The sequence below is a fragment of the Salvelinus alpinus genome, chromosome 3 (assembly GCF_045679555.1).
Source record: "Salvelinus alpinus chromosome 3, SLU_Salpinus.1, whole genome shotgun sequence".
NCBI lineage: Eukaryota > Metazoa > Chordata > Actinopteri > Salmoniformes > Salmonidae > Salvelinus > Salvelinus alpinus.
This window is the reverse complement of record NC_092088.1, coordinates 69,096,167-69,116,221: the sequence shown is the minus strand read 5'-3', so window position 1 is coordinate 69,116,221 and position 20,055 is coordinate 69,096,167. Positions and strand designations below refer to the sequence as shown.

The 20,055-nt window shown below is 43.1% G+C and overlaps 1 protein-coding gene across 7 annotated transcripts in view; it reads right to left on the bottom strand.

The window, feature by feature from the left end:
- baiap2b (BAR/IMD domain containing adaptor protein 2b) overlaps positions 1–20,055 on the bottom strand; it is a 184,454-nt gene that overhangs the window by 127,185 nt on the left and 37,214 nt on the right. For 4 of the 7 annotated variants that reach the window (XM_071393847.1, XM_071393848.1, XM_071393850.1 and 1 more), the window contains exons 2-3: positions 4,343–4,418; positions 193–279 (exon numbers count right to left, since the gene is read on the bottom strand). In XM_071393847.1, coding sequence (XP_071249948.1) covers positions 193–279; positions 4,343–4,418 — 163 coding nt within the window. Of the gene's footprint in view, positions 1–192; positions 280–4,342; positions 4,419–4,680; positions 4,793–20,055 lie in introns of those variants that run through there. The other 3 variants (XM_071393851.1, XM_071393853.1, XM_071393852.1) reach the window with 3 other exon arrangements.

Sequence of the window (20,055 nt, the reverse complement as noted above, 5' to 3'; positions counted from 1 at the left end):
CTCTGTCATTGTTTTTGTCGCACTGCTTTGCTTTATCTTGGCCAGGTCGCATTTGTAAATGAGAACTTGTTCTCAACTGGCCTACCTGGTTAAATAAAGGTGAAAAAAATAAAAAATAATAATAGGGGTGCTACAACCCCCTCCACCCCACTAGGGGTGCTGCAGCCCCCTACAGCCAACACTAGGACTCACCAAGATCCTTAGAGCCTTGACTTTCGCTGGCCATCTCTCCCATCCTCACCAGTGCCTCGAAGTAGCCCTTTGCAGCAAATGTGACACCTGGAAACATGGAAGCATTGGGCGTCAGATCAGGGGCGGAGTGGAAATATTGGACATTAAAGTCGTCATCACCCCAGCGTCCTTCCCCTATAGCTATAGCCCCAGTCAGTTAGGGAAAGGGCTAAAGGCAACTATAGGCTACAATGGAAAGAGCTAATGCTGCTACAGGCGACAATGGGAAGAGCTAATGCTGCTACAGGCGACAATGGAAAGGGCTAATGCTACTACAGGCGACAATGGAAAGGGCTAATGCTACTACAGGCGACAATGGAAAGGGCTAATGCTACTACAGGCGACAATGGAAAGGGCTAATGCTACTACAGGAAACAATGGAAAGGGATAATCCTACTACAGGAGACAATGGAATGGGATAATGCTACTACAGGCGACAATGTAAAGGGCTAATGCAACAATAAAAATGGTGGCTTAAGAGTAAAAGGAAAGGACAGCACTGAAGAAGAGAGACAGGTATAGGAATTATTGCTGGATAGAGCAGATGCTGGATGGAAAGTGGAACTACAGGAAATACAGACTAGAGAAAGTTAGGAAAGACCAGGGAAGGCAATATATACCAGTCTTAACAACTGCAAAACTTTTAAAACATATGACATCCTGCCTAACCTTCAAGGTGATTCATAGGCTACTGCAATACAAATGAAGCCAGTGTGCTCCTTTAGACTGTTACTCATGCAGAGTGACAGAGACACTAACTGAAACATCTACCAGTGACTCGGGTCTTAGTCCAGGAACAGGGACAAGGAACACAGAGCAGGCACAGAGTGGCTGTCATAATGAGGGGACAGGATGTCCAGTTAGATGGATACATATGTATGCGACTAGCAGACTCCACTCAGAGTGTATTAACTTTGACTGATACGGCCTCCTGAGTGGCGCAGTGGTCTAAGGCACTGCATCGGAGTGCTAGAGGCGTCACTACAGATATGGGTTCGATCCGCAGTGCTAGAGGCGTCACTACAGATCCGGGTTCAATCCTGGGCTGTGTCGCAGCCGGCCATGACCGGGAGACCCATGAGGCGCCGCACAATTGGCCCAGCGTCGTCCGTGTTAGGGGAGGGTTTGGCTGGCTGGAATTACCTTGTACCATCGCGCACTAGCGATTCCTTGTGGTGGGCCGGGCACATGAACGCTGACTTTGGTCGCTAGCTGTACGATGTTTCCTCCGACACATTGGTGCGGGTGGCTTCCGGGTGAAGCGAGCAGTGTGTCAAGAAGCAGTGTGGCTTTGTGGGGTCGTGTTTCGGAGGACACGTGGCTCACGACCTTCACCCCCCGAGGCCGTACGGGAGTTGCAGTGATGTAGCAAAACTGTAATTTCCAACTGGGGAGAAAAAGGGGTATATAAAAATAAAAAAATAAGTAAAATAAAAAAATCGTAGGAAGAAATAAAAAATCGAACATTTGACTGATACATATTGATGTGGAGTGTCAGGACTTTATTTAACAATGTGGCCTGGCCATGTATGCGGTCTAAACATTATTGTTACCACATAGTTAATTAGTTAATTCAATGTTAATACTAGGTAAGTGCCATCTTAAACCAGACTGTGAAATAAAGTGTTACCCAAATACATCCTGAATCTAAATGGGAAGAATTCAAATCTGTTCGTCTAGTTGAGTTGAGTTGAGTTTTCTACAGTAATGCAATCATATGGGAATACCCCCAGAAATGCAGACAATAAGCTGATGCTACATTATTATATTCCTTTTCACTTCAAACACTAAGATTGAGACAGCCTCAGCTCATTTCTGTCTCCATTTATACCTCTATTCCTGACCACCGTTTCACAAGCCTCCGTCTGCACTCATTTCCTTCCGTAATCTTTCCTTTATTAATTATTCTTTCCATTCTCTACATTTATCAGAATCATTATCCTGAGGTCACTGAACTGATAATAACCCACACGAACAACCCAGACTCCAGAGCCTAAAGCCGACAGCCTACTACACTGTAGCTGGGTTCACTCTGAGACTGACACAACCAGGAAGAGAAACCGTTTCTCTTGGCTCATCCTGAGCCCAACTTTGGTTAAGGCTGGTTGGGATAGAAGAATGAGGGTGGATGGCCAGAAGTGAGATTGTGCAGTACGGTAACACCTTGTGTGGATGGGCTAATTTAGCAATGTCCACAGAAATCCCAGCCAGCGACGAGCGGTGGAGTGTGGCAGGCCAGGTAAGGCTGGATTAACTGGGACGAGATCTGAGAGCTTTGCTAGCTGGGGGATTGTGTGTGTGTGTGTATGTGTGTGTCTTCAGTAAAGAGGATTAAACCTCTGATATGAAGCAGACAGCTGATAGTATACAGACTGGAGGTGAGACACGCCATCCATTCCTCCCACCTATTCCAGAGTAAATGAAACACACACTCTAGGAGGAGTAAAACCGGTATAAACCAGATCAGCTGCAGCTTGATGTGTTGAGTACTTCATCCATCTTCAACTCTTCCAAATCCACCATCCAACCCCCTTCTCTCTCAAAATCCTTCCCTCCCTCAACTCCTTTATCAAATCCCTTCAGCCTTCACACTCAGCCTCTTTTTTTGTTCTCTCCTCCATCTCTCCAACACAGCTTGTCCCTGTTGAGACATCTCTCTCCGTCCCACCTTCAACATGATGTCCAGTTTGGATGTGTGTTGTGTGAAATTGCCCCACCTATCGCCGGTCCCAAAGCTCTATGATAAACAGAGTACCTGACTAAATACCAGTCAAAGCATTGCATCCTATTCAAGCACTACACCCACTGCACATTATCCTATCCTCCACAACCAAACTGATCAAACAGTATCTCCTCTGAGGATAACTAACAGCAGGCAGCTCTCTCCCTGGACCATTATGTCAGTCAACAAAGCTCCAGGGATCTCAAGTTCAGTCCAGCACCAACTCTCCTTCCTCTATATCCTAAGACCAAAGGGAGAACTGGCATATTTACAAATTCAGCTCGCAGATGGATGCCCACCAGGCGCCCTGTGGTGCGTTGAATGCTGACTGTGCCCTGTGCCTCTGCAACGGCAGCACGAGCCAGAACCCCAGTCCTTGCGCCTGCCTGGCATTGATGAAGTGCAAGTCCCCACCTGGGACCTGTTTGGCTAATTTTAGTCTTATCTATCAGACTACATTGAGTCCTCCTTTATTGGTCCTCAGGGCTTCCACAGTCTTTCCTGGTTTTCGTGCACCTCTCTCTCTCTCTCTCTCTCTCTCTCTCATATAGAAGCAAGACTCTGTATCTCCAATGTATTCTGCTCTCTTTCTCTCCTCCCTCTGGCTGTCCTGGATACCAGTTTAATTCTCTCAGCGCCGCTTGCCCTAGTTCCTATTGGACTACGCTCCACTTACACACACCTTCCTGGAGATATCTCAAAAGTGTTGTGCTCCTGCTCTCACCCATGTATCTACTCCACACAAACACCTGGAATACACACGCACGCACACGCACCACATCATATCCCGACTTGTGAACAACCAAACAAATACAATAAAAATGATTTGACTTGAAGATATGCAGGGATGGAGGGATGCTAGTAAAGAGGAGAAGAGAGGAGAGGGCAAGATGTGGACATGAAACATTCTAACGTGACATTACAGGAGAAGGGAATCCTGAGCCTCCCAACAAAGAACAGAAGACAAAACAAACATCAACATTTAGGGGAGACTACATCTACTGACAGCTAGCTGGGAGTTAATTTGGTGTTTTAATCAATGTAGGGTGGGGACACAGTGAAGTCATTCTCTGTTAGTGGTCTTTGCGTTCTCTTTTCCAAATGGTAGACTATCAAATCAGTCCGTATAGTTGAAAGCCTGTCGGAGCATCCAGCAGTATCTTTCATAGCTAAGTCCAAGAAGAGCTCAGGTACATGAGGACGCTGACTATAGGCTACACACTGTTGCCAACGTGAGAAATATATCCCCAGCATCTGAGATTATTTCTAGTTCAGATAAATCAGTGCCAGGCGATATGGGCCTTTGCCTGTCCTCTGGACAGGAGGAGAGGAAGGGGGGATGAGAAGGGGATGAGATAAAGGAAAAGAAGAAGAGAAGGATGTACTCACTGGATAGGGCCTTCTCGTAGCTCTTCCCCATGGCCACAAAGTTCCGCAAGCATGGGTTGAACTGCTCCATGATGGACTGAGAAGAGAAATAACATGTTTTTTAGTCGACACGAGCAGCGATAAGCCTAGCAGAAGCAGTGCTCTACCCTACTCTGTAGTCTGCGCGCTCACACACTCTCCACATACACACACGTGCGCTCACACACTGCAAGCAAGCCAACCAGGAGAAAGAGTGTAAATCGGAATCATCTACACTCATTCAGAAATCAAAGAGAAGGAGCGAGGGAGCGAAAGGGTGAAGGAAAGAGGTGGAGGTAGAGGGTGTCTTTGCACCTCACCTCTCCCAAAAAGAAAACCTGGCTGTGGGTGTTGATGCCCGGGAAGCCCTGCTCAGCCTAGCTCCCCTTCGCTCTTCCTCTCCCTCTCGCTCTCTCTCGCTCTTCCTCTCCCTCTCTCTCTCAACTGTGTCATGTCATTTGTGCTAATTACTTTTTTTTGTGGAGCAGGGGCATATGAGGGTAGGAGGAATAAGAAAGGAGGAGGGAGGAATAATTGGGTGACCAGAAAAAAGAGAGAAGGAGGAGAGTACAGGAGAGAGAGTGAGCGAGAGAGAACTTGAGCATGGTCCCACATGGAACACTGTATAATGAATATGTGAAACACAGATCGATGTGGGTAAAAAGTAGTCTGGGTACCAGTCTGTTTAGCTATTATTCCACTCCTTGCCACTCCTGTCATGTTACACATCTTTGGCATATGACACAAAGTACAAAGAGTGGAATGTTGGCAAAACAGACTCGTACCCAGGCTAGGTATAGTATATATCTTGTTTGTTCAAGGAGATCCCCACATGAAAATACTATAAATATACTATGGTCTAAGTACTATAGTATTCACTGCAGTGTTTTTGTGAATGTTACTGTAGTATTTACTATAGTATTTACAGTGAACTATAGAATAAATACTGTAATAAAATAAAACTGTAGTATATACTATTTTTATTTTTATTTCATCTTTTGTCACGCCCTGACCATAGAGAGCTTTTTATTCTCTATGTTGGTTAGGTCGGGGTGTGACTAGGGTGGGTCATCTAGGGGATTATGTTTCTATGTTGGCCAGGTATGGTTCCCAATCAGAGGCAGCTGTTTGTCGTTGTCTCTGATTGGGGATCATATTTAGGCAGTCATTTCCCCTTTGTGCTTTGTGGGATCTTGACTATGGATAGTTGCCTGTTAGCACTATTGTTAGCTTCATGTTTTGTTTTGAGATTTCTTGTTTTTTGTTTTGCTGAGAGTTTCACCTAGTAATAAAAAGATGTGGAACCCAGATCACGCTGCGCTTTGGTCCATTTATTATGACGAGTGTGACAGAAGATCCCACCAACAACGGACCAAGCAGCGTGCCCGGGAGGTAATGGCATCCTGGTCTTTGGAGGAGATTAGGGAGAGAACATCCTGGACTTGGGACGACATAATGGCAGGAGAGAAGAGCCTGCCATGGAAGCAGGCGGAAGCAGCGAAGGAAGGACAGCGACGAAGTCGGGGAGGAAGGCCACAGAAACCCCAAGAAAATGTTGGGGGGGGGGGGGGCACATGGAGCAGTCGGCGGAGCCAAGATGTGAACCAGAGCCAGTCTGAGAGAAGAAGGAGAATTTGGAGGAGAGAGAAACGGGAGAGTTGTTGAGTTGGTGTAGGATGCACGGATTTGGACTAAAGGAACGTGTTGTCAGTTTGGTGCCACCTGAGTCAGCTCCCCGTACTCGTCCTGAGAAGTGTGTTAAAGTTACGGAAAAATAGATGCCAGCTATACGCACCAGGTCTCCAATGCACCTTCACAATCCAGTACGTCCTGTGCCAGCTCCTCGCACTTGTTGTGAGAAGTGTGTTAAAGTTCCGGTACCACTGATGCCGGCTATACGCACCAGATCTCCAGTACGTCTCCAGAGCCCTGAACTCTCCCTCGAGTGCGTGTCCCCAGTCCAGTACTTCCTGTGCCTGCTCCTCGCACTCTTCCTCAAGTGCGTGTCCCACCCGGAACCTCCCCTTTTGAGTCAGGTTTTGCGATCGGAGTCCGCACCTTTAGGGGGGGTACTGTCACGCCCTGACCATAGAGAGCTTTTTATTCTCTATGTTGGTTAGGTCAGGGTGTGACTAGGGTGGGTCATCTAGGGGATTATGTCTCTATGTTGGCCAGGTATGGTTCCCAATCAGAGGCAGCTGTTTGTCGTTGTCTCTGATTGGGGATCATATTTAGGAAGGCATTTCCCCTTTGTGCTTTGTGGGATCTTGACTATGGATAGTTGCCTGTTAGCACTATTGTTAGCTTCACATTTTGTTTTGAGATTTATTGTTTTTTGTTTGCTGTGAGTTTCACCTAGTAATAAAAAGATGTGGAAACCAGATCACGCTGCGCTTTGGTCCAGTTATTCTAACAATCGTGACACCTTTATTTAACCAGGTAGGCTAGTTGAGAATAAGTGCTCATTTACAACTGCGACCTGGCCAAGATAAAACAAAGCAGTGCGGCAAAAACAACAACACAGAGTTACACATAAACAAACGTACAGTCAACAACACAAAATAAAAGAATAATAGAAAAATATATGTACAGTGTGTGCAAATGTAGAAGAGTAGGGAGGTAGGCAAAAAATAGGCCATAGAGGCGAAAATAATTACAATTTAGCATTAATACTGGAGTGATAGATGTGCAGATGATGATGTGCAAGTAGAGATACTGGGTGCAACACAGCAAGAGGGTAAGTAATAATATGGGGATGAGGTAGTCGGGTGTGCTATTTACAGATTGGCTGTGCACAGGTACAGCGATCGGTCAGCTGCTCTGACAGCTGACGCTTAAAGTTAGAGACGGAGATATAAGTCTCCGGCTTCAGTGATTTTTGTAATTCGTTCCAGTCATTGGCAGCAGAGAACTGGAAGGAAAGGCGGCCAAAGGAAGTGTTGGCTTTGGGGCTGACCAGTGAAGTATACCTGCTGGAGCGCGTGGGTGTTGCTATAGTGACAAGTGAGCTGAGAGGTGGGGCTTGAGCCAGTGGGTTTGGCGACGGATATGTAGTGAGGGCCAGCCAATGAGAGTATACAGGTCGCAGTGGTGGGTAGTATATGGGGCTTTGGTGACAAAACGGACGGCACTGTAATAGACTACATACAGTTTGCTGAGTAGAGTGTTGGGGGCTATTTTGTAAATGCAATTGCCGAAGTCAAGGATCAGTAGGATAGTCATTTTTACGAGGGTATGTTTGGCGGCATGAGTGAAGGAGGCTTTGTTGCGAAATAGGAAGCCGATTCTAGATTTAATTTTGGATTGGAGATGCTTAATGTGCGTCTGGAAGGAGAGTTTACAGTCTAACCAGGCATCTAGGTAGTTGTAGTTGTCCACATATTCTAGGTCAGAACCGTCCAGAATAGTGATGCTAGTCGGGCGGGAGGGTGCGGGCAGCAATCGGTTGACAGTGATGAGGGGTGGTCGTTTGACCGCGGACCCATTACTGTTAAAATATTTTATCAAGGTTTAAGATAAATGATTAAATAATTCTACCCAGAAACTTAACCATTAGGATTAGAGGTTATGTAGCATGGACAAGGGGTAATTAAAATGATAACCATTGGGGAAAAAAGGAATGTACAGTGGGGCAAAAAAGTATTTAGTCAGCCACCAATTGTGCAAGTTCTCCCACTTAAAAAGATGAGAGAAGCCTGTAATTTTCATCATAGGTACACGTCAACTATGTTGAAGAAATCCAGAAAATCACATTGTAGGATTTTTAATGAATTTATTTGCAAATTATGGTGGAAAATAAGTATTTGGTCAATAACAAAAGTTTATCTCAATACTTTGTTATATACCCTTTGTTGGCAATGACAGAGGTCAAACATTTTCTGTAAGTCTTCACAAGGTTTTCACACACTGTTGCTGGTATTTTGGCCCATTCCTCCATGCAGATCTCCTCTAGAGCAGTGATGTTTTGGGGCTGTTGCTGGGCAACACGGACTTTCAACTCCCTCCAAAGATTTTCTATGGGGTTGAGATCTGGAGACTGGCTAGGCCACTCCAGGACCTTGAAATGCTTCTTACGAAGCCACTCCTTCGTTGCCCGGGCGGTGTGTTTGGGATCATTGTCATGCTGAAAGACCCAGCCACGTTTCATCTTCAATGCCCTTGCTGATGGAAGGAGGTTTTCACTCAAAATCTCACGATACATGGCCCCATTCATTTTTTCCTTTACACAGATCAGTCGTCCTGGTCCCTTTGCAGAAAAACAGCCCCAAAGCATGATGTTTCCACCCCCATGCTTCACAGTAGGTATGGTGTTCTTTGGATGCAACTCAGCATTCTTTGTCCTCCAAACACGACGAGTTGAGTTTTTACCAAAAAGTTATATTTTGGTTTCATCTGACCATATGACATTCTCCCAATCTTCTTCTGGATCATCCAAATGCTCTCTAGCAAACTTCAGACGGGCCTGGACATATATTGGCTTAAGCAGGGGGACACGTCTGGCACTGCAGGATTTGAGTCCCTGGCGGCGTAGTGTGTTACTGATGGTAGGCTTTGTTACTTTGGTCCCAGCTCTCTGCAGGTCATTCACTAGGTCCCCCCGTGTGGTTCTGGGATTTTTGCTCACCGTTCTTGTGATCATTTTGACCCCACGGGGTGAGATCTTGCGTGGAGCCCCAGATCGAGGGAGATTATCAGTGGTCTTGTATGTCTTCCATTTCCTAATAATTGTTCCCACAGTTGATTTCTTCAAACCAAGCTGCTTACCTATTGCAGATTCAGTCTTTCCAGCCTGGTGCAGGTCTACAATTTTGTTTCTGGTGTCCTTTGACAGCTCTTTGGTCTTGGCCATAGTGGAGTTTGGAGTGTGACTGTTTGAGGTTGTGGACAGGTGTCTTTTATACTGATAACAAGTTCAAACAGGTGCCATTAATACAGGTAACGAGTGGAGGACAGAGGAGCCTCTTAAAGAAGAAGTTACAGGTCTGTGAGAGCCAGAAATCTTGCTTGTTTGTAGGTGACCAAATACTTATTTTCTACCATAATTTGCAAATAAATTCATTAAAAATCCTACAATGTGATTTTCTGGATTTTTTTTCTCATTTTGTCTGTCATAGTTGAAGTGTACCTATGATGAAAATTACAGGCCTCTCTCATCTTTTTAAGTGGGAGAACTTGCACAATTGGTGGCTGACTAAATACTTTTTTGCCCCACTGTATGTGTGTGCCGAAAGAAAGCAAAGAGACTCCTTAACCTATGTTTGAACCGACCCAGCTATAACTCTGTGGAGATGAGATAAGACAGGGAGAGAGCCCTTCCAGGTTTTCCGTATCTGGGGGGGACTGGAACTGTCAGCTGAGTGGTAATAAACTGTGGTGAGACTTCAGGGGATAATCCAAATATAGTGTGTATGTATGTGCGTAGTTTAAGAGAAGGTATAAAAGGAACGTTTTTGTATATGCACGTCAGAGCTCTCGCCAATAAAATTGTATCTGACTAATTGTGAGATGGGAATTATGTCTGTTTCATTTAAACCAGAGCTTTACAATCTCTGGGGTTCAGACCTAAAAAGATAATTGCAATTTATGAACATGAATTACTAAATTACATAACAATTACGCACGCATGCAATGAGGCAGTGATCGCTAAGATCCTGGTTGAAGACAGCAGAGGTGTATTTAGAGGGCAAGTTTGTCATGATGATATCTAAGAGGGTGCTCATGGTTACGGATTTAGGGTTGTACCTGGTAGGTCCTTTTTTTGTGTGAGATTGAGGGCATCTAGCTTAGATCACTATAGTAAATACAATTCTTTTATTTTACCTTTATTTATACAGGTTTTTTCTCATTGAGATAACATCTCTTTTCCAAGAGAGACCTGGTCCAATAGCAGCAGTTTCAGACAAAACAACTTACATACACTAACACACCATTAAACAAAACTATAAACACACATACAGTACAACAAAAACATTGTACATTAAAAACACAAACGTCTTGACTAAAAACAGCTGGCCTAAAAACAATTACACTCTTCTATGATATATACATCGATCAAGTGTTTAAACTCCACCAACGAAACTAGATCATCACATTTTAAAATGTTCATGACAGAATTCCAGGACCACGGAGCTAAGTAACTAAAACAATTTCTACCATGTCCTGTTCTAATTTTTGGTACTGTTAGAAGCAAATCAGAATGGGACCGTAAATGATATTTATTTACTGACCTGACTAAAAAAGAACAGAGATAAAATGGCATTTTATCCAATATGGCCTTATAAATCAGTGTATACCAGTGTTTAAGACTACGCAAGGTCAATGACGACCAGCCAACAGCACTGTAGAGATCACAATGATGTGTTAGACGTTTCTGATTTTAAATGAATCTGAGGGCTGCATGATACACTGAATCAAGTGCTCTCAGGGTAGTGGCTGAGGCCTGCATATATATAAACTAAAATCTAAAACCGACAGTAATGTACATCGTACCAGCTCCTTCCTGGCCTCAAAAGAAAAACAAGCCTTATGCCGGTAGTAAAATCCTTTTTTCAGCTTGAGCTTCCTTATCAAGTTCTCTACGTGCACATTGAAGCTCAGCTTATCATCAACCCAGACACCCAAATAGTTGTACACTTTAACTTGCTCTATAGTATGTCCAGCCAATGTAGCAATGACATGATTTGTAACATGCCTGGCATTTGAAAATACCATGCATTTTGTTTTACCCGAATTTAGAATCAGCTTTAAAACTTCTTATGGCTGCAATCCCGTTAACGGGATCGATATGACAACAGCCAGTGAAAGTGCAGGGCGCCAAATTCAAACAACAGAAATCTCATAATTACAATTCCTCAAACATACATGTATCTTATACCATTTTAAAGGTAATAATTGTTGTTAATCCCACCAAGTGTCCAATTTCAAATAGGCTTTACAGCGAAAGCACCACAAACAATTATGTTAGGTCACCGCAAAATCACAGAAAAACAAAGCCATTTTCCCAGCCATTTTTCCAGCCAAAGACAGGAGTCACAAAAAGCAGAAATAGAGATAAAATGAATCACTAACCTTTGATGATCTTCATCAGATGACACTCATAGGACTGCATGTTACACAATACATATATCTTTTGTTCGATAAAGTTCATATTTATATCCAAAAACCTCAGTTTACATTGGTGCCATGTTCAGAAATGCCTCCAAAATATCCGGAGAAATTGCAGAGAGCCACGTCAAATAACATAAATACTCATCAGAAACTTTGATGAAGGATACATGTTTTATATAGAATTAAAGATACACTTGTTCTTAATGCAACCGCTGTGTCAGATTTCAAAAAGCTTTACGGCAAAAGCACAATATTCAATGATCTGAGAACAGCGTTCAGCTACAAAAGGAAGCCATACAGTTACCCGCCAAATTGTGCAGTCAACAAAACTCATAAATAGTATTATAAATCTTCACTTACCTATGCTGATCTTTGTCGGAATGCACTCCCAGGACTCCCACTTCCACAATAAATGTTTGTTTTGTTCGGTAATGTCCATCATTTATGTCCAAATAGCTATTTTTCTTAGCGTGTTTGGTAAACAAATCCAAAGTCAGGAAGCGCGTTCACTAAAAGCAGACGAAATGTCAAAAAGTTCCGTAACAGTCAGTAGAAACATGTCAAATGATGTACTGAATCAATCGTTAGAATGTTTTTATCATAAATCTTCAATAACATTCCAACCGGAGAATTCCATTGACTTCAGATGCGCGATGGAACAGAGCTCCCCCATGTGAACGCGCATGGTCAGAGCATGGTCAGGTCATGGTAGACCTGACTAATTCCTGTCTCCTTCGGCCCCACTTCACAGTAGAGGTTCTACAGACTGTTGACATCAGACAAGGTTCTACAGACTGTTGACATCTAGTGGAAGCCTTAGGAAGTGCAACATTACCAATATCCCACTGTATCTTCAATAGGAGCTGGACTGAAAATCGACCAACCTCAGATTTCCCACTTCCTGTTTGGATTTCTTCTCAGGTTTTTGCCTGCCATATGAGTTCTGTTATACTCACAGACATCATTCAAACAGTTTTAGAAACTTCAGAGTGTTTTCTATCCAATACTATTAATAATATGCATATATTAGCAACTGGGACTGAGGAGCAGGCAGTTTACTATGGACACCTCTGGGCACCTTTCATCCAAGCTACTCAATACTGCCCCTGCAGCCATAAGAAGTTAAATCATACAGATTATTTTGTATGATGTTAAATGCACTTTGGGCATTTTCAAAAGCTAAAGATAAACTACTACCACTTGAATAAAGAACAGTATCATCTGCATAAAAATGAACATCCGCTGTTTCAATACGATCCCCAATGTTGTTGATATACAAAATGAACAACAGTGGGCCCAAAATAGAACCTTGCGGAACACCTGAGCCCACCTCTATGGACTCAGATTTACAACCATCTGCCATTACACATTGTGTACGATTTGATAGGTAATTTATAAACCAATCTAGAGCATGACCAGTAATTCCACAACATTTTAACCTTTGCACTAACACAGCATGGCCCACGGTGTCAAAAGCCTTCGACAAATCAATGAAAAGACACACAATGTAACTTCTTATCAAGAGCACAGTGGATGTAATTTAAAACCTTCAATGTTGCCTTAACAGTGCTGTGGCCAGACCTAAAACCTGATTGCATTCCATTTAAGATGTTGTTTTCTTGGAAGTAGGTCTTTAGTTGCCTACTAACTAAGGACTCCAGTACCTTTGACAGTACAGACAATTTTGATATGGGTCGATAGTTGTCAAGTAGCGAAGGATCTCCACCTTTCAGGAGAGGCAGTACAAAAGCAGATTTCCATAACTTGGGGATTTCCTTAACATCAAGCGTAAGGTTACAAATACATGTTAAGGGGGAGCAATGATGTCTGCAACTAGGTGTAGGAGGCAGGGGTCTAGTTCATCAGGGCCAGGGGATTTTTTAAAATCTATTTCTTTCAGTGCTTTGCAGATTTCGGCAACAGAGAAGGATGAAAAGGAGAACCTGGTGAAGTGCACAGGAGTGTCAGGTAAATTCATAGGGGGCTCAATTATACCTTTGACCTTTTCAAATAAACTGCCTGCATCTAAATAATGCGTATTCAAGGCTTTCAGAATGGAGGTTCTCTCAGTTACAATCTGTGTATCGACCAACAATTGTTTGGGAAGCTGTCTTTGGGAAGTCTGCCAAAACACTATAGTGTTTTGCAGACTTTACTATACTATAATATTTACTGTCGTGTTTTTGCAGACTGTACTATACTGTAGTATTTACTGTAGTGTTTACTGTAGTATTTACAGTGGTGTAAAGTACTTAAGTAAAAATAGTTTTGGGGGGTATCTGTACTTTACTTCACTATTTATATTTTTGCCAACTTTTATTTGTACTTTACTACATTTGTAAAGAAAATAATGTACTTTTTACTCCATATATTTTTCCTGACACCCAAAAGTACTCGTTACATTTTGACAAGAAAATTGTCAAATTCACGCATCTATGAAGAGAAAATCCCTGGTCATAATGTAACGGTTTTCTTCCAGGGGTGAAGGAGAGGACCAAAGTGCAGCGCGGCTAGTGTTAAACATGTTTAATAAAGAACAAGTAAAACACTACAAACAACAATACAAAATGTGCAAAAACCGAGACAGACCTATCTGGTGCAGACAATCACAGAGACAGGAAACAAACACCCACAAAATCCCAACACAAAACAAGCCTCCTATATATGATTCTCAATCAGGGACAACGATTACCATCTGCCTCTGATTGAGAACCATATTAGGCTGGACATAGAAACAGACAAACTAGACACACAACATAGAATTCCCACCCAGCTCACGTCCTGACCAACTAAACACATACAAAACAACAGAAAACAGGTCAGGAACGTGACACATAACTACTGCCTCTGATCTGGTGGACTCACTAAACACAAATGCTTTGATTGTAAATTATGTCTGAGTGTTGGAGTGTGCCCCTGGCTATCTGTAAATCCAAATTAAAAAATGTAATTGTGTTGTATGGTTTGAAATGATTTATACTTTAATTTTAGTAATTCAATTTACGTTGATACTTAAGTATATTTAAAACCAAATACTTTTAGACTTTTACTCAAGTAGGATTTTGCTGGGAGACTTCGACTTGAGTAATTTTCTATTAAGGTATATTTACTTTTACTCAAGTATGACAATTGAGTACTCTTTCCACCACTGAGTATTTACTACAGTGCTTTTGTTTTATTATCTTTCACATAGAAGTGGTGGCTTACTCCTTCAGGAAATCTACTGGAGAAATACTAAAATAGCACATTTTCCATAACCGATAGATAGGTAGATAGATAGAGGTAGAGAATGATGGATACAGTTGAAGTCGGACGTTTACATACACTTAGGTTGGAGTCATTAAAACTCTTTTTTCAACCACTCCACAAATTTCTTGTTAAGAAACTATAGTTTTGACAAGTCGGTTAGGACATCTACTTTGTGCATGACACAAGTTATTTTTCCAACAATTGTTTACAGACAGATTATATCACTGTATCACAATTCCAGTGGGTCAGACGTTTACATACACTAAGTTGACTGTGCCATTAAACAGCTTGGAAAATGACAGAAAATTATGTCATGGCTTTAGAAGCTTCTGATAGGCTAATTGACATCATTTGAGTCAGTTGGAGGTGTACCTGTGGATGTATTTCAAGGCCTACCTTCAAACTCAGTGCCTCCTTGCTTGACATCATTGGAAAATCAAAAGAAATCAGCCAAGACCTTAGAAAGAAATTGTAGACCTGGATTGTCCTTGGGAGCAATTTCCAAACGCCTGAAGGTACCACGTTCATCTGTACAAACAATAGTACGCAAGTATAAACACCATGGGATCACGCAGCCGTCATACCGCTCAGGAAGGAGACGCATACTGTCTCCTAGAGATGAACGTACTTTGGTGGGAAAAGTGAAAGTCAATCCCAGAACAGCAAAGGACCCTGTGAAGATGCTGGAGGAAACCAATACAAAAGTATCTATATCCACAGTAAAACGAGTCCTAAATCGACATGAAAAGGCCGCTCAGCAAGGAAGAAGCCACTGCTCCAAAACCACCATAAAAAAGCCAGACTACGGTTTGCAACTGCACATGGGGACCAAGATCATACTTTTTGGAGAAATGTCCTCTGGTCTGATGAAACAAAAATAGAACTGTTTGGCCATAATGACCATCGTTATGTTTGGAGGAAAAAGGGGGAGGCTTGCAAGCCGAAAACACCATCCCAACCGTGAAGCACAGGGGTGGCAGCATCATGTTGTGGGGGTGCTTTGCTGCAGGAGGGACTGGCACACTTCACAAAATAGATGGCAACATGAGGGAGGAAAATTATGTGGATATATTGAAGCATCACCTCAAGACATCAGTCAGGAAGTTAAAGCTTGGTCGCAAATGGGTCTTCCAAATGGACAATGACACCAAGCATACTTCCAAAGTTGTGGCAAAATGGCTTAAGTACAACAAAGTCAAGGTTTTGTAGTGGCTATCACAAAGCCCTGACCTCAATCCTATAGAAAATGTGGGCAGAACTGAAAAAGCGTTCGAGCAAGGAGGCCTACAAACCTGACTCAGTTACACCAGCTCTGTCAGGAGGGATGGGCCAAAATTCACTCAATTTATTGTGGGAAGCTTGTGGAAGGCTACTCGAAACGTTCGACCCAAGTTAAACAACTTAACGACAATGCTACTAAATACTAATTGAGTGTATGTAAACCTCTGACCCAATGGGAATGTGATGAGGAAATAAAAACTGAAATACATCATTCTCTCAACTATGTCAGGAATTGTTAAAAACGGAGTTTAAATGTATTTGGCTGAGGTGTATGTAAACTTCCGACTTCAACTGTAGGTAGGTAGGTAGATAGGACAGGGGTGTGCTCTTTCCTACAACCTGTAGGGATCGCAATATGATCTACACTTGCCATGTAGGTTTCTCACGAATGGGTGGCTCAAATTGAGATATAGAGGAAGGGAATATGCAGGGTATATGCAAATTAAACACTGTAGTATTTACTATAGTTTAAAAAGTGTTGTGCATTATATAATTCTATAGTAAGTACTGTACTATTCTATAGTAAACAGTAGTATTTTTTCATGTGGGAATTTAGATGACTTGGTTGGGTTCCAGCATGAGCTATAATTATATTTAACTGGCTCATTGGAATTGACCATATCATTATTATTAGGCCAGAGAGAATAAAATGATGGAATATGAAATCATGGAGGGGAAACTGAAATGGAAGCCATAGCCCACAAGTGGATGCCTCAGCACACAATAAGCAAAGGTGGGGAATGGAATGAGTGGAGGCAGAGGAGTATAACCTCTCTCTCTGTCTTTGTCTCTTTTTCTCTCTCGTTGTGCGGAGGAGCAATGAGTCACCCGCCTCCACAGTCCGAGGCGATCTGTCCTTTATTCTGTTCTTTATTATGTTACTTTCTCTTTCTCTCTCACAATACCCAGTTTGGTCCTGCAGCTTCTTCACTTTATCTATCACCCCCCCCCCCCACCCACCACACACACACACACACACACACACACAAACCCAGCTATGCTTCTAACCACACACACGGCTTTTCTCCTCTCCACTTCATCCGTCAAACCTTTTCCTGACAGAGCTGTCAGATGACACTAATGAAGGGGTCTCAACTTACTGTTGAGAGTTCCAATAGAAGAATACACAAGGTGCAAGTTTGACATTTGGTTATGCATCAGCAGCTTTTCATTGACACTCACTCAATTAGTCATGTCAGCTAACACTTTTTATATGGGTAAGTTAGTCTAGGAAGTTATCTTGGCTGAATAGCGACAGGGCATGCAGGGCACGTGCCCAAGGGCTCTGACCTCCAGGGGGCCCCCATTGATTTTGTTAAGGGTCAGACACACCGATAAATCTGACTGCCGATAGGTACTTAGCACCTCAGCCCAGAGTGTCTGCAGTAACTTATTGTTTTTCACATAGAACAGCTTTACCTTCGATTTGCTTCATTTAAATACTCCAGGCCACAACGTGGCAGTAGCTTGTTTGGCTTGTGCCTGATGTAGCTAATGTAAGCTAACTAGCAAGCTGCGCTAATGTTGTTGCTAGCTAGCTAGAATTTATAGTAAGCCTTTGTTGATACTAACCAGATGGCCACAACTAAATAACTAGCGTAGCTAGCAATCACAATGCATGTTTTCACCATGGCCTGTAGGGTCCAGGTTGTGGGCCCGACTGTTTTATACACTGAGTATTTCCAACCCTGACAGTCTTTCCTGAGACATTGTGCATTATATGTCCATTGCGCTGCACACAATTTAAACTTAGTCTTGAATGATGCCAAGATATACCAGAGATAGGAAACTGTTGATATTGCAACCATACAACTCAAAATGCCGGTTCACCAGGATGAACAAAATCACAAACCGCTTTTTTTGTTCAAGACCCCAAGAACACACAAAAAATTAGTGTTCCTCAAGGGTTCTTTAGTAAAGAACCCTTTGAGCTCTTCAATGGTTCTTTGCTGTTCACAAAATCGTTCTTTGCTCTGTTGGTGATAATTAACAAAATAATATGGTTGACCAGAACAAAAAACCCTGATGGTTCTTCAAAAGGATCTACAAAGAACCTTTTCGTTTTTTTAGAACCATTCTCTATAAAGATTCTATAAAGAACCATAAAAAAGGGTTCCATATAGCTCCAAAAAGGGTTGTAACCATAGGGGAACCCTTTTTTGGTAAATTTTTTTATGATTCTTAATAAACCTTAGGAAAGGGTTCTTTACAGGGTCATGACTCTTTATTGAAAATTCAAAAAAGGGTTCTATATAGCACCAAAAAGGGTTCCACTTTGGTTACAAGCCAAATAACCCCTATCTGGTACTATTTAGAACAGGGATGGGCAACTTCGATGGGGGTAGGGGCCAAAAAAAATCTGAACTCATGACGGGCTGCAGTTTCTCATGGGTCTGCGTGGGTCTGTGCCACATTCCTCCACTGAGATGCTGCTGCTGCAGCCGCAACCGTTCTCCATACCAAGATGGCGTAGCAGTCGGACGTGTGTTTTGTCTTGTCCCGTTTTGTCCCGCGTACATAGTCATTTTTCTCGTATATTTTTAAATCTCACTTTCCACCTACGAAATGAATATACGTTCCTGCAACCAGCCTCACCCAATGTGGTACGGATCTGCTATTTCATACCTTAGAATCAGAACCCCAATCAGAAGCTAGCCAGCTAACTAGCTACTAGCTAGTTGTCAGTTTGCCACTGCTAGTGGTCTTCACCGTTAACTCAGACAACAGCCAGCTTCAGCTCGGTCAATACCTGCCAGTCTGCACAGCGCGATATCAACCCAAAACATATCGGACTGCTTTTTCTCTACCTCATCACCGGATTCCTGCCGCAAGCCCTGGTCCATTACACCGGATCATCGCAGCTAGCTAGCTGCATTCGAGTGGCTACTGCTGGCTAACGCCTCTGTCCCGAAGCAAGCACCAGTTAGCCTTGAGCTAGCCTCGAGCTAGGCCAATCTCCCAGGTAGCCGAAGAGGTCTACCAGCTAATTCTTGGGCTACAATGCCTTTTTTGCCAAATGGCCTGGACCCTTCATTGCCGACACAGATCCCCGTCGATCCATCACGACTGGTCTGCCGACGTAATCGTCCAAAGTGGTTTCAACAGGCTTTTCCATTGCGACGTCTCCGTAGGCCCATCTGCTATCCCCGGCCTGCTAGCTGTCTGAATCGCCGTGTCTCCAGCTCGACTACTGCAGTAGCGACTACCGAACGGCTCCCTGACTCACCTACTACTGCTCATTGGACCCTATGATCACTTGGCTACACATGCCTCTCCCTAATGTCAATATGCCTTGTCTGTTGCTGTTTTGGTTAGTTATTATTGTCTTATTTCACTGTAGAGGCTCCAGCCCTGCCAAACATGCATTCGATAGGCCTTTTGTCCCACCCCTGACACATGCGGTGACCTCACCTGGCTTAACTGGTGCCTCTAGAGACAAAACCTCTCTCATCGTCACTCAATGCATAGGTTTACCTCCCACTGTACTCATATCCTACTATTCCCATGTCTGTACATTATGTCTTGAATCTATTCTTCCTCGACCAGAAATCTGCTCCTTTTACTCTCTGTTCCGAACGCACTAGACAACCTGTTCTTTTAGCCTTTAGCCGTACATTTATCCTACTCCTCCTCTGTTCCTCTGGTGAGGTTAACCCAGGCCCTGCAGCACCCAGCACCACTCCAATTAATCAGGCGCTCTCATTTCTTGACTTCTGTAACCGTAAAAGCATTGGTTTCATGCATGCTAACATCAAAAGCCTCCTCCCTTAGTTTGTTTTATTCACTGCTTTAGCACACTCCGCCAACCCCCCCAAGAAATCTGAAATTTCCATCCCCAACTACAACATTTTCCGATAAGATAGAACTGCCAAAAGGGGTGGAGTTGCAATCTACTGCAGAGATAGCTTGAGGTCTGTCATGATATCCAGGACTGTGCCCAAACAGTTCGAGGTTCTACTTTAAAAATCCACCTTTCCAGAAATAAGTCTCTCACTGTTGCCGCTTGTTATAGACCCCCCTCAGCCCCCAGCTGTGCCCTGGACACCATATGTGAATTA